The sequence below is a fragment of the Tachysurus vachellii genome, chromosome 19 (assembly GCF_030014155.1).
Source record: "Tachysurus vachellii isolate PV-2020 chromosome 19, HZAU_Pvac_v1, whole genome shotgun sequence".
Taxonomy (NCBI): Eukaryota; Metazoa; Chordata; class Actinopteri; order Siluriformes; family Bagridae; genus Tachysurus; species Tachysurus vachellii.
The window spans coordinates 2,747,501-2,763,404 of record NC_083478.1 but is presented as its reverse complement, the minus strand read 5'-3'; the positions used below and the strand labels follow the sequence as shown (position 1 = coordinate 2,763,404).

General features: G+C 38.4%; 1 protein-coding gene across 3 annotated transcripts in view; it reads right to left on the bottom strand.

The window, feature by feature from the left end:
* Positions 1-1,117: 1,117 nt before the first annotated feature.
* Positions 1,118-15,904, bottom strand: part of zmp:0000000926 (ataxin-1) — a 40,391-nt gene continuing 25,604 nt past the window's right edge. For 2 of the 3 annotated variants that reach the window (XM_060894167.1, XM_060894169.1), the window contains exons 2-3: positions 5,383-6,870; positions 1,118-3,521 (exon numbers count right to left, since the gene is read on the bottom strand). In XM_060894167.1, the coding sequence (XP_060750150.1) occupies positions 2,979-3,521; positions 5,383-6,723 (1,884 nt within the window). In that variant the 5' untranslated portion in view covers positions 6,724-6,870 and the 3' untranslated portion in view covers positions 1,118-2,978. Of the gene's footprint in view, positions 3,522-5,382; positions 6,871-14,602; positions 14,935-15,904 lie in introns of those variants that run through there. The other variant, XM_060894168.1, reaches the window with a different exon arrangement.

Here is a 15,904-nt window from a genome sequence, read left to right as displayed (position 1 = left end):
CAGAACAGACCATTTGGGTCAAAATAGTCAGGCATTTTTTCTTTCTTTCTTTCTTTCTTTCTTTCTTTCTTTCTTTCTTTCTTTCTTTCTTTCTGTCGAACTCTACAATGTGATATGAACGCAGTGTTGAATTAGCATGATGCTAATTGTATGATGTCCCTGTTTGATTGTCAAACTTTTGTTGCAGTGGTAGTTAAGATGCTGCATTTCTTTCTTTCTATTGTTCTTTCTCTCTCTCTTTGTTTTTCCTTTTTCTTTCTACATTTCCCTCTCTCTACCTCCCCCTCTCTCTTTCTTTCTTTCTTTCTTTCTTTCTTTTTTCTTTATTTCAGGCAGCTTTCTAAAGTAAGCTATCCTTGATTCATGTATCACTGATTGTTTTTGTTTGTTTGTTTTTCTGTAAAATCATAATAGGCCAACTAAAAAACTGTGAAAATTTTTCTGCTTCCATGACAATTTTTGGAAAAGACCATTGTCATATGTTGTATTTATTCTATTCATGGTTTGTATCACCTTGTCATGAACACAATTCGAGTCATCAGGTTTCTGAAAGAATAAAATCTGACTCCATGTAAATCTATAAAGCATTCTTTTATTTCTAGCGAACACTGTTTTACAGTCTCACAAGTTTTAAAAATATACAATTTTATACCTATACATTTATAAAGAAAAAAAAATAACAATCCTCTTTTTTTTTTTTTTTTGGAAAAAAATAACACCACCACAGAAAAAAATAACAATAAAATAAAATAACTCAAAATTAAAAGAAAGGGAAAGAGTGTGCTTGATCAAGAATGAATACCCGTATCTGAGTTCAAAATACTTTCCTTTATATATATATACGTATATATATATATATATATATATATATATATATATATATACGTATATATATATAAATTCCCCTGCTCTCATGTCATACAGAAGAAAAATAAAGAGGGTGCAAAAATATGGAGGGAAAAAACAAAACCACACTGCGAGGTCCAGTGGACTCACAAAGCATCACCTTCCAACATGTTATTAGCACCTTTAAACCCCTTTCATATGGAAAAACACCAACGGACGTTCCTTTATCGACGGGAATCTTCTTTTTTTTCTTCTTTCCTCCTTTAGTGTCTTTTCCGTTTTTGTTTTTTTACCCACACATTGGACCGTAATGCTGAGGTGAATTCGCATTTGGACCTCGTATTGCAAAGCTAAAATCTGTATACATTCACCTCGAGAGCCAAGGCTCGGTTTAAAAGCGTGAAAGAAAACTGCATTGCGAAAAAAAACGTAACCATTAATGTTAGTCATCATATTTGTCATCGTTTTTTTTAATAGCATATTCATATGTAACACCTGTATAATATAGAACTATTCATATAATTATATAGTCATTTTTTCCCATTCAATATTATTTTCCTTATAATACTGACTGAAAAGATATACCCTGCAGAAAAAAGTACACCGAAAACAGACGTGGCGTCAACAACAGGCGAGTTTGATTGTCTCAAAAGACATAAAGTCTGACTGTGCATCACTAGCATTGCGTTGTTGTTGTTGTTGCTGTTTTTTTTCCCTTCTGTCCTTTCTTCCGAACCCGTTTCAACCAATAAACACAAAAACACATATGGCTCTTCTGAAGTAACCATGAGGTCACGAATGATCAGTTTGGTGTTAAGGTCCTCACATGACTCCGTGAACTCTCTGTGCAAATGTTTCTGCCAAGATGTGTTTGTATTTCATCACTTATTAACCTCAGTGCAGTTTTAGCTGTTATCCTGTTAGCCTAAAGGAATAAAATAAATTAAAAAATATTTTGTTTGTGCTTTTTTTAACTCAAAAATACTGTTTTTTTTGCTACAGTGAGAATTTAATTCTAATCATTTTAATTTCAGTATTATTTTCAAATTGAAATTTTAAATTTCAGAATTTTTGAATATTTCTTTCTGAATACTAGAAATAATTCAAGTGGTTTCCACTTTTTTCTTTCAAAGCCATCGCTGGCCACCAAATTGCATGCAGCGTGCAAACTTTTCCTTTGAATAAATACTCATATTTAAGAAAACGTTCTTCAAATTGTAATCTCACTCTTTAAGCAATAAATCACGATTTGTTATACATATAATATTAATCAACATAATAGCGGCGTTATGAAGTGCAGTTCTGCTGCTATTCTGAAGTTTGTTATTTTCTACTAACAGCATGTCTCTGTGTTTTTCATTCATTCATTCATCTTCTACCGCTTATCCGAACTATCTCGGGTCACGGGGAGCCTGTGCCTATCTCAGGCGTCATCGGGCATCAAGGCAGGATACACCCTGGACGGAGTGCCAACCCATCGCAGGGCACCTCTGTGTTTTTTTTGTTTTTAATTCGCAACAAATTGCCAAGAGGTTTGTAAGATGTATATTGCAAATATTTTAGATTTCCATAAATACAAACATGTGCGTTATTAGTGTAACAAAAAGCTGTGATTTGAAGTTAAGTTATGATTTCCGAGTTGCTGTTAGAAAACACCTTTTAAAGACATTCCTCTGGTATGAATTAGTTTAGTATATATAACACTGATTAAAGATGCATAGAATTTCAGTCAATGGAAATGACATTACAATCGCAATACACTGCATTTGAGGACAATTTGAAAATAGTATCATTAACAATGTTGTCGAATCAATTTAAAATACATTTAACCTTTATAGCAAGTGACTAGGGAACTATTTAGATCATAAGATGGGAAACACAGTCTTTGAAAATTGAAAGTGTTTAAGTTTAGTGCCAAATAATCAGCTTTTTTAATAATATGAAACGTTAAATGACCAACGTTGTCACTCAGATTGCACGCTTTTATATGATTATTGTTTGATCATATATACCCGGATCTTTCTCATTGTTAAACAATGACTCAGAATACACTGAGGAATAATGCATTAATTGTTGATATGTGATGAAATAAAAGCACTTCTTGGTCATGAACTCAGACTCTAAATGAGGACTTACTGCTGTCTCATTCGTTTACACCCTTGAGGTAAATCTGTGCAGCTCCTATTTCCTTCATGCAACTCAGGGGCAGACCAGCGCCTCTTTCGGGAGCGTGGCTTATCCTGGATCTCTCGGCGGGAATCAGACAGAAGCAAAGGGGCAAGGCGCGTAGCCGCTCTGTCAAATCTTTGTGTGCTGGTCTCTGTTCCTGCAGAAATGCGATCGCATGAGTGTTGTTGCAGCGAGGTGGGCATCAGGATTGATGAGTTCATCGGCGGGGGTAACGAGGTCAACGATGGGGTCATTGAGGTCATCGTTGAGGTCATTGAGGAGGCTAAGGTGGCCACTGGGGTCAGTGAGTTGGGTATTGGTTTAAGGGTTGTTGTTGTCATCGGGGGCAATGAGGTTGGTGTTGGGGTCAAAGCCAGGCAGATGTCTCCTGGACTGAGCTGGCGGCAATGGAGGCCATAGAGATCAGCGCTTCTTTGAGGACTGCATGAAGACCAGCCTCTTTCCCGCACGAAAAACGGATACTCCTCCAAAACCGTGAGCAATTCCTGCCAAGAGAAAGCCAAGAAAATCAACAAATCAGCTCGCCCGGTACTTGCACAAAATTATATTATGTTAATGGATTTCCAGTGAGACAGGAAACTGGGAAAAAATGGCATTATTCAGATCGGATTCAAATTCTCTGTCTTTTCACTAATAACATTTTACCTTGGAAAATTACACTCTGAAATATAAGCAGGAATTTTAGCACATTAGCCTACAGAACATTATTTCAGAAACCTAAACCCAGACACCAAATATCCCATTAACCTTATCCTAAAAAACCCCATGAACTTTAGTTCAGGATCATGAACCAGAAACCTTAGTAGAGGTATTTTATTTCAGAAACAATAGCTCAGAAAATTTAGTCAAGAATCCTAGAAACAGCCCAGGAACTTTCGCTCAGTTTAATATTCCTTAAATTCAGGAATCTTAGCCTACAAACTTCAGCCTAGGAACCTTAGCTCGTAAACAGCTCAGAGACTTTAGTCTAATCCCAGTAACCTTAGCTCAGGAGATTTAGTTCAGGAAGCTAAACCTATGAACTTTAGCCTAGGATCTTTAATTCAAGAACCTAACCTGAACAATATAAGTTCAGGAACCTAATCACATGAATGCTACCTTGTTCTAGTTCCTCCAGACTTATAATGGCTGCTGTTGTGCATATAAATCACTTTGTACAAATTAAATTCAGTATGTTGTCAAGCTTATAAATTTAAAAATGTAAATATATACGGTGGAAGCATGCTGAGGTTCTCCTTTTAATCATTTACTCAGAGAAGGCTAATTAGTAATTCTGAAATCCTAAAATCACACACATTTCACACAGTCATGTAAAGAAATACACAAAGCATTACATTATATTCATTTCAGATGTGAAACATGTGATTGCTTATATGCAATCACATAAAGTAAAATATCATCATGCAGCATGCGAGCATGAAGTAATGAGTTTATTGGAAACGCTGAAAAGATTTAGAGCCACATAAACGTGTCAGTTGTGAAGTAGCACAAGCTTGAACATGCTTGCATATTCATAAGATCTTTAACAAGCATACTTGTACAAAGGTTAAAGAGCTTCATTGATATCAAATGCAACTAAATCACCTCTAGAGATACATTGCAGGTCAAAACGGTGGAAGTAACACAAACTGAACAAATGTACTACACTGTATGATCATGGCGGTTTAGTAGTTGATTTGGTGTACTAGTTATACAATTTGTTTATATGAAGGCATCTTGTTCATAATGTTAATAATGCTTTTATGTCCAAAAGAAATGACACAATATCTGCATAAAACACCATGCAACAGAATAGAAAACAAAACAAAATAGATGTTAAACTCTTAGGTCTTAAACATCGAAGGAACCTTTGTAGAACATTCATTCATTCATTCATTCATTCATTCATTCATTTTCTACCGCTTATCCGAACTACCTCGGGTCACGGGGAGCCTGTGCCTATCTCAGGCGTCATCGGGCATCAAGGCAGGATACACCCTGGACGGAGTGCCAACCCATCGCAGGGCACACACACACTCTCATTCACTCACGCAATCACACACTACGGACAATTTTCCAGAGATGCCAATCAACCTACCATGCATGTCTTTGGACCGGGGGAGGAAACCCCCGAGGCACGGGGAGAACATGCAAACTCCACATACACAAGGTGGAGGCGGGAATCGAACCCCCAACCCTGGAGGTGTGAGGCGACTAACCACTAACCACCGTGCCCCCCTCTTTGTAGAACACTTATTTATAATAGTAAATAATAATTGACATACTTCTAACAATATTCACTAGTTTAACACTTTTACTGGATGCCATTTGTTAGCCTATTCATGGCTTTTCCACTTCTGGACTGACCTGAGTGTTGCGGTCAGCAAGCAAAACCTGCAGATGATTGAAGCCATCAGTGGGTCCAGGTGAGATGAGTAGGATGGTGCAGGTACTTAGGTGGAACTCGGGTGTGGTGTCAGCACTGTGCAGGAAATCCTCTGTCTGTAAGTCTTCCACCCTTTTCAGACGGCCGCCGGCCAACTCAATAAGGGAACCCTTGGCAAAATGAGGTAGCACTGCACTTGTTGGTGGGTGAGGACCACTGAGGACTGAAACAGAGGGTCGATAGGATCCTGGTGAAAGTTCTCGCTCCTGATGGACCCCATGGTTATTATGCTGACCATGAGGGGAGTGCTGGGAGTTTCTCAGAGGGGAAGGAGGAGGACCTGAGGGATTAAAACTGGGGTATGCCTGAGGGTTGTGGTGAACCGAGGAGTAAATAGACCCCAGGGCATAGTAGATCTGAGCTCCAGCCTGGGAGGCACTTCCAGCAGAAGGTTCATTAGGAGGTTTTGCCTTTCGTGTTTCAGAGGAGTACGTGTGGGGAGTTGGAGGTTTCAGAATTGCCAGAGAGTCCCTGTCTGTATTGTGATGGAAGGAATGTGCGTTAGGACCCGTTTGGGATGGTGATACCCTCCTTGTATCACGCCCTACCAGATCTTCTTGATTCCTCTTCCTTCCGTTGGAGTGGGAACCAATCACTCTGGGTTGAGAGTCATTCGCTCTTCCACTGGATTCAGATCTAATACCATGTCCATCAAGACCATTGGGTCTCCTGCTTGAGTACCTGAGCCTGCTTTCTGAAAGAAAATCGTTGTGATAGAGTGATGTTTGTGGGAAAAGGTGTGAGGAGGAGGATGAAGGAAAGAGAGAAGAGGCATAGTCTCGCCGTGTAGGGTTAAAATGGGACCACATGTCCCTGGAATCAACTGCATAACTGCCCTTGTATGTAGGCATCGGCATGGATGGATACAAACCAAGAGAATTGATTTCCCCTCGTAGCCAGCGAGAGTGGTGAGGGATTGCAGGTTCTGTTTCACCCTCTGACCTTCGTCCACTTGATCCATCTCTCCAGGAAGGTGAACCTGAGCCACGCCGTTCTCTCACCTGGCCAGAAATGTATGGATGGTGAAGTGATGAATGATAGGGGAGCTGCCATGATAGGGAGAACGGAAGGTGTGGAAGTGGGGCTTGGGGAGGAGGTGGAGGTGGTGGAAGGAGTTCTTTGTCGCCACGTGGTTCATTCTCGGAATGGTGGTGTCTCCGGTGTCGAAGCGGCGCCGGGTATTTGAACTCGTCCTCCGGGGGGCGCTGTTCCGACGAGCCTTGCCGGGACTCGCGCTTTTTTGGGGGAAGGCTGGGATTCATGGGGTCTCCCCCAGGCCTGAGGGGCCAAAACTAGGTCACATGGGCTGATGGGGAGAAAGAGGGGTCCGGATGGTGACAAGATTCTCGGCTGAACAGCATCACGCAGAAGATCACAAATCACTCGGACCTGCACTCAGAAGTCCTCCCCTGAAAAAGAAAAAGGGAGACAAGGAAAAATAATCAGACGTGTTATGTGTTCTTTTCCATTGTATACTGTGCCAGAAAACACATTAAAGTCTTTTTGATTGAGACGACACTAAAGAAGGAAACGTTAGCCACCAATCATTTTTTGTCTAGTTGAGTACCTTCCAGATGAGGGGAACTTTACTTATCGTACATATACAGTACACCATTCCTTCAAGAATGTCACCTATTCAATGTTGGTGATTATTATGTGGTCAGTTCTTACAGTCACAGTTATACTGGTCTGGTGTATGACGGTTTTAATGAAACACTTTCCATCCAGAGTTTGCAATGTGTGACTAAGCGTGTAAGAGTGTCAGAGAGAGAGAGAGAGAGAGAGAGAGAGAGAGAGAGAGAAAAAGCAAGAGAAAATATTGTGGAAAAAAAGTGGCCAAACCACTGATCCAGCCAATACTCGAATCTCTGAACAGATCTAAATATAACTTACATGTGATTCCCACAATAACAATGTGCTAACAAACACACAAATCCATACCTGACACACACATGCACACATACACACACACGCACACACACACATTACAGGAGGCAATATGCCTGCTCTTAGGAGAGGAAAAATGCAGATAAGTTTCTTCGGATCGTCGAAGCAAAGTGGGAATCCGACAAGTCGTCACCATCTGCGGGAACACTTCACACACTTCACACACACACGCACACCCTTCACAGACACACATACTCATACACACACTTCACACCATTGGGTCCAGCTGTCAGTCACCGTTACCGTAGCGATTGAACGAGCTGCTCACCACCCACCCCTGATTGCCATAAGCTCGCCACAGGGTGTGCGGGGGAGTTTGCGCGAAATGAGAGAGAGAGAGAGAGAGAGAGAGGGTTGAGATGACAGAAAGAAAGAGGGATGAAGAAGGAAGGAGAAATGGATGTAAGGAAAGAGTAAAGCATATATGAATAGAGAGAATGAGTAGGAATTGTACGAATGAGAGAAAGGATAAAAGATATGGGGTAGATAGGATGGGAAGAGGGGAGAGACAGAGAAAAAGACAAAATGGGGAAGACAGAAAGAATGAAAGGGAGGGAAAGATGTGTAGAGAAATGTAAAAGGTGAGAGAGATGAAAGGAGGTGTGGGGGAAAGCGGAAAAGAGAGAAAGTCAGACAGACTGAGAGAGTTAAGTGTTCTCATTTCATTGCTCGTTGTGTGTGTATGTTTGTGTGTGTGTGTGTGTGAATGTGTGTGTGGGAGTTTCTCTAATGTCTCTAAATTAAACTCTCTGATGTTTCAACGCCACATCTGCTCCTCCGTCTACAGCGCCGCCGCTGTCGCCATGGAAACTGAGCCCATACATTCTGGAAGTGAACATGTATGTGTGTGAGGGGATTACATGGGGATACCAGACTGAGACACACAAAACACACACACAACTTTCAAATAAACAAACTCAACATCTGTAATATGTGATATGAGATACATACATGATATCGACCGGACACTTTATTAGGAACAGATGTGCTCACTGTATAACATCATGCAGATACAGGTCATGGAGCTCATGATTCATGTTCATCAGACATCAGGCTGAGGAACAAAATCCAATCTTACTGACTTTGAACGTGGCATGGCTGTTGGCGCAGGTTAAGCTAGTTTGAGTGTTACAGAAACTGAATTTTGTGGATTTTCACACATAAGTCTCTAGAGCTTGTACAGAAAGGTGCGAAAAGCATAAAACATCCAATGAGCAATAGTTCTGCATGTGGAAACTTGTTCATGGGGCCAGAGGAAAAAAAGCCAGATGGGTTAGAGCTGACAGGAATGATGATCTAACTCAAATAACAACCCTGTACAAATGTGATGAGCAGTAAAGCACCTCAGAATGCAATACACTCCCAACCTTGAAGTGGATCAGCTACAAACAGAGACATCAGGTTCCAAGAACCGGAACAGGAGACTATCACAGGCACAGGTTTACACATAAACACTTTAAACCTTTCCCCAGAACGACAACCAAAGAACCCTAACCTTTTTGTGTGGTTTACATAATTTACATTACGTAATTTATATTTCTTTATTTCTTTTTTTTTTTCCCACCAAACTGTCCTGTTAAGTGACGACTACATTTAAGAGCACGTGTAATAAAATCTGAAAAACAGGATATTTAGATGATCAGTCTCTGGAAAGTGATGACAAATGTTATCAGATCTGTTTTTAGTCACATTTGAGGCTTGCGATGTGTTTGCTTTGCCGTGCTGTCAGCTAAGCAATGATCATAGCTTTGATTTTGATCAAAGCAGCCACTGTTATTTTCAGAAATTACTCAGTCTGCGTAACTTTAGGTTATGAACTTTTTTGTGTTTCTCGTGACAATTTATCTGGCTGTTGCAATTTCTGACTGGTTGGTAAAGTTAAAAAAAAGCAAAAAAAACGAACTGCCTTCCCATTGTCACTATCTCTTACTTTAAAACCGTGAACTGTCATAAGAATCAAATTTGTAAGCGAAGTGAAAATAACTATAATTAAATAAGTTGGTGTTGTAGTACGAGAGTCATTTCAGTAGTGAAAATGCTCATCTTTCTTGTAATGAACATGAGTAAAGCCCCGGCATAAGCGGTCATATTTCCGCTCTGCTTTTCTATTTCTAGCTTCATTTTATTCCCCTATTTATGAAGTCATTTCTGTGCCATTGCTTTATTTCTGTTCTACAGAGGGCCGATGGCTAAAAGGCAGCACTCGCTGATACGAAAGTCTGTGGATATTTAGATCTATACATACGGATACTGTATATATTACTGAGGTTTGTGTTGGTAAGTGAGTTAGTGAGTGTACTCAGATAAACAGACTGAAAAAAAAAAAGTAGTCGTAAACTTACTGTATGTTGGATTGCGCATGGTTGTGATGTCACTACCATGAAAAAATTTACATATTAAAATATATCCGAACGTACTCGCTCGATGTCTGAAGTTCTGAGGTTTTAAGTGTGTATTAAAAAAGCATATTTCAGCCCCGAATCACTCTCTTAATAAGGTACATTACATTATGTATTATTAGAACGTATATATTAAATGTATCGTACGTGATAAAATAATTCAGTAATATTAGCTTGGTTGCCATACTGGTGCTTTCTCCGTGCTGTAAAAACAATCCGGTATTGTACGAAAGATATACGGCAAGATATTTTACGTCTAAGTATTCACACACATACGATTTTATTATTTTAATAGAGTCACTAATGTTAGCTTGTGTATAGGGTTGGGAACCGAGAACCGGTTCTTATTCAGCACCGGTTCTGTTTTTTAACAGGAACCGGAACCGCGCGGAATTTTCAAGTTTCGGTTCCAAACGCGGTTCCGATGCGATGACGGGCAAAGCGCTGGGCAAAGTCATTTTAAATAGCCATGTCTTATCTCATGTATATTCATTGTTTACACTGTTTACAGTCACGCAACCAAATTAACGCAGATTACCACAGAAATCAGTCACTCGCGCTGCTGTGCTGAGGTACGCTTTGTGTTAAACATGGCTAAAAAAAAAAAGTCTAAAGTTTGGATTCATTTCCAAAGCTACAACAATGAAGCAAATCTCCCCCTTCTGAGAGGGTTTTCTCCACAGCTGGAGATACAATAAGCCAGGAAAGGTCTCGTCTTCTCCCAGAGAAAGCAGACGTTCATTTTTCTTCAGAAAAATTGCTAGCTGTTTTGCTAAGTTGTAATTCTGGATGTTAAATTTGATGTTGGATTTATTTAAATTTAAATTGATACGAATTGAAATGCTCTGTTTAAAATATTTAAAGAGTGATTAATAAACACAAATGGAATTGTTTAAGTATTGTGCATTATTTTTCACATTTCTTTTATTATGGAATCGGAATCAGAACCGGGAATCGTGAGGCAGAACTGGAACCGGAATCGGAACCGAAAATTTCTTTTGATACCCAACCCAATTTGTGTATATTTTGGGAGATGAAGTCCCAATTGACGTACTACACGCTATGCACTTACGCTATGCACTCTGTCGTCTAGTGTATGAATTTTATAAAGGCGTATCGTCTCAGACGGTCCACTAAGTCCACACGTTTCCCAGTCGATCGTAGGCGACAACATCAAACACAAAGGCACGTAAAGTGACAGCTAGCTTTATCAGAATACGGTGAATTATTTTAAATGTTGAAAAAGAACCCCCCCCCCCCCCAATCTTCCTTGATTTAAGCTAGTGCGTAACGTGACCATCATTACGTTACACAACTGAATCAGTGCATCATGCGGGTACTTGAAGTGCACTTTGTTATCTTGTTGGATGTGAATTGGAACTCGTACGTGATTGATGAGTCAGTTTGCTAACACGACATTAAATTTACTCCGTAAGCAAATCAATTTTATTCCTATGACACATATTCTAATTTGCATTTCGGAGGCTCCAGTGTATTGTGGCTACACAGCAGGCTAAAAAAAGTTATCCTGTTCTCTTTCACAAAAACTCTCTTCTTCAGACCCAAGTTTTCTTACTGACTGTTACTTCCCACAGATTCTGACACGAACTCTTTTATCACCCGCTAGCGTATGGGAATCACCCTCATTTTCAGCAGTTCTAAATCTGAACTGTTCCAGTGAGAGGTGCGTGATATTTCCCAAAGACTAAAGTGAAGGTGATGAAGCTGCAGTGTGTCAGTGTGACATTAGGAAAAAAAAAAGTTGATTAACGATACCGCTGTCTGTACTCATCTACTAGACATATTGATTTTCTGAGCTGCCTGAAAGGACAGTCAGAGGTGCTTAAAGTGTACGGTGTATTTTTCCTCCCTGAAGCCCTTATTATATATTCTTCATGCTGCTTTATGTCCACAAACATGTAAAAAAAACATCTCAGAAAGCTTTAAAACACACACACACACACATATTTATATATATATATATATATATATATATATATATATATATATATATATATATATATATATATATACGTGTATATATATATATATATATATATATATATATATATATATATATATATATATATATATATATATATATATACGTGTGTATATATATATATATATATATATATACACACGTATATATATATATATATATATATATATATATATATATATATATATATATATATACATAAACACTAGCTTGACTCCTTTATGATTGTGATTCACTATTTTTTTTTTAACGTGGGATGATAAACGTAATAAACACTTAGATCTGGATACTGGGAACCAATCTTAATTTGGTGTTAGGACTTTTTAAAGTTAAATCTTTACCATGTGCAAGACTGAGCAGGATTAAAGTACTTCCAGGTCTTCCAGAAGTCTCCATAGACATGTTTGACCTTTCTTTGTAAAATGAATGTAATTGTACTTCATGTTATTTATTTATTTATTTATTTATTTATTTATTTATTTACTGTTTATTCACTCATTTATTTATTTATTTATTTATTCCAATAAATCCGTCATTAAAGGCATTTTTAAAGATTATGTAATAAAAAAAAGAATAGAAATGAAAACATTTTGAAAGACATTTTGCTAAAAATTGATATGGAGACTTTTGGGATACTGTGTAGAAATCTAATATTCTTACTTCATAATTTAAAGCCCTATTTACACAGGATTTATTTTACACACATGCCTGGGAATACACCATGGTTAAGTCGTTAGTGTGTGATCTTTAATTTTGATTAAAGGAGCTTTTATAATAACAGCTCGAGGTACGAAGCCACTTTAACCTAATGCGGTACAACAACATTCTAATCTAACATTAAAGGCTGCAAAAAAAGATTTATACAATCATACAAATGAACAATTCTATAATTGTATCTATAGATTTATACAGAGAGAGAATACAATAAAATAAAGTAGAGGGATATGATCATGTGTGATGGAAATATCCAGATTTGGAGGAAAAATATGTTATTACAGTAAAAGAAAGTAAGTTTTACGAATAGCGCAACTACTGAAATGAGTGTTGTAGCAGAACCTGAGAGATAAAACCAGAATGAAGTCGACTACGTACGTGTCGTGTTTTTGTTGTTTGTAGTTAAGTTGTAACTGACTCGTACTCCAGAATCGAGAGTTCACACTCTAAAGACCTAAAGACACTTTTAGAAAATAGAGAGACTCCCTTGTGGATCTAACAAGGTAAGTTAGGGTTTTTTCCAGGGAAAATTAGCTCAGTAAATTAGTTACGGCCCAAATCTCATACTCATGCACTATTCCATGCCAGAGTGTAGTATAAACAGTGTGAGTAGTGTGTAGTGAAAACTCCAAGAAGAAGAAGAAGAAGAAGAAGAAGAAGAAGAAGAAGAAGAAGAAGAAGAAGAAGAAGAAGCACTTTGAGTATCGGGTTTAAGACAAGCAAATAATGAGCGACGCATCGTATTTTTCTCATATATAGTTTACATTTAATGTGGAAAGTTAAGTTACTTCCTGTTATCACACACCTTATAGTCGCTACAATAAAAACAGGACCTGTTAACTGTCCTTGTTACCTCACAATCCATTACTCCGAGAACATTCCTGATGGAAAACTGAAGGTTACTATTTTACTTCTGACCGTTTCAGTACAAATCACTGACACTGGAGACTCCTTCATTAAATATACAAATAAATATCATTTATCTCCTCCTGTTCGTTATACTGCTTCTAGTTTACAGTCTCTAACTAGGTAAACAGATCATATGATAGATAGATAGATAGATAGATAGATAGATAGATAGATAGATAGATAGATAGATAGATAGATAGATAGAGAGTGAGTGAGTGAGAGAGACAGAGACAAAGAGATAGTCAGAGAGACAGATAGATAGATAGATAGATAGATAGATAGATAGATAGATAGATAGATAGATAGATAGATGTTTCTCTCTTAAAGAATAAAATTCAATGTCGAAATATTTGTAATAAGAGTTAAATATACCTGCAGATGCTAAAGTCACAATTTTATTTGCATGATATTTGAATATTAATGAACTCGTATTTGAATATTAATGAGCATGCATCACCCCGAGAAAACACTATCACATGCCATAAATCTTCATTTGAGATTATTATTATTATTATTATTATTATTATTATTATTATTATTATTAATATAGCTATTAATTAACCTTATTCGTTTGCTTTAGTTGCTGACGATAAACAAAGTACATCATAACGTCTACTGACCGCAACCCATTTTGCAGGAAACAAGTTTCAAAAGAGTTCTTAAAGGTTCTGGGAAATAACTTATATTCGAATGAATGAAACTATAAATGAACTATAAATTCGAATGAATAAAAATTATAATGTTAAGGTTTAATAGCAGGAAAAAAGGTCATAATGGAAAAAAAAATATATAAAAACATCAGTTATAATGCAGAAATTAAAAAAATGAAAAAAAGAAAAAGGTTACATAAGGAAATGATTTATAATCAATAATTTATGATGATTTATCATGCTGGTGCTCAGAGTCTGTTACAGATTACCAGAGCTAATAGGTTCAGCAATATAGAGAGAAGACACATAAATAGATAGATAGATAGATAGACAGGTAGATAGATAGATAGATAGATAGATAGATAGATAGATAGATAGATAGACAACATATAGAATGTAAATGTGTGTGTGTGTGTGTGTGGATGCGAGAGAGAGAGAGAGAGAGAGAGAGAGAGAGAGAGAGAGAGAGAGAGAGAAAGAGAGAGTTTTCCAATCCAAGCTCTGATATGGTGTGACTGACCTTTGAGTGGGCAGAGCTGCTATCCGTGCAGTGGCTAAAATTCTCTGAGTGTGTAACGCGCTTACAGATCCCACTTTTCTTCCTCACACACACACAGACACACACACACACACACACACACACACACACACACAGCAATAGCAACAGGCTTTCAGCACACAAACACACCAATACAGACACAACCGAGGAGTCACAAGACGTCGAGAGCCTGCAAAGAGAGTGAGTGTGTGTGTATATGTGTGTGTGTGTACACACAGCTAAGGAAATGAGTAATATCTTGCCATGCAACAGCAGACCAGTTGCTGCTCTCGCCCACTCGTCTTACTCACTGAGAAACACACACACACATGCGCGCGCACGCACACACACACTTGTAATAAGTGGCTGGAGATCACATGGATGCTAACACACGTGCAAACACACACACACACACACACAAACACACACACAGCATTAATACGGTCTGTAGGAGACACAACTAGAAGAGGGAGATCGAGATAAACTGAAAGAAGAGATGGAGAGAGAGGAGATTCGTCCTACACAAACTCTCTGACTCAAATCATATCTACAGTCAGTATCTCTCTCTCTTTCTCTTTATCTCTCTCTCTCTCTCTCTCTCTCTCTCTCTCTCACTCGTTCTCTCTCTCTCTCTCTCTCTCTCTCACTCACTCGTTCTCTTACTGTCTCTCTGTCTCTCTTAGTTGTTCTCTCTCTCTCATTCGTTCTCTTTCTTTCTCTCTCTCTCTCTCCTCTCTCTCTCTCTCTCTCACGCGCGCTTTCTTTCTCACTCGTTCTCTTTCACTTTACACACACACACACACACACACACACACACACACACACACACACACACACACTTCTCATTTCTCTTTGACTCATGTTCCATTCAGGTGCACCGTCAGCGCTGTGAGAACACTAACGCCATTTTATGCGCTTAAATAACCCGAATTGAAAACAAACAAAGGAACAAACAAATATTTACGAACGGTTTCCGTCACCAGGGGATGAATCCGGACAACCCAAACTGCCGAACGTTTTGTAGCCGAGCTAGAGAACATTTTTACAGCCCTTAGATCGAGCGAAGTTACACATCAGTGCAGTGAAATGCTGCATTCTGTTTCAACATAAACTCATAAATAGCTCTCGGTGTGTCAGAACATTCTGCACATCTGGGAACATCTGTAAATGAACAATACAAGCAACCGGGGTTGTGCTCTCTCTCTCTCTCTCTCTCTCTCTCTCTCTCTCTCTCTCTCTCTCACTCATCTTCTACCGCTTATCCGAACTACCTCGGGTCATGGG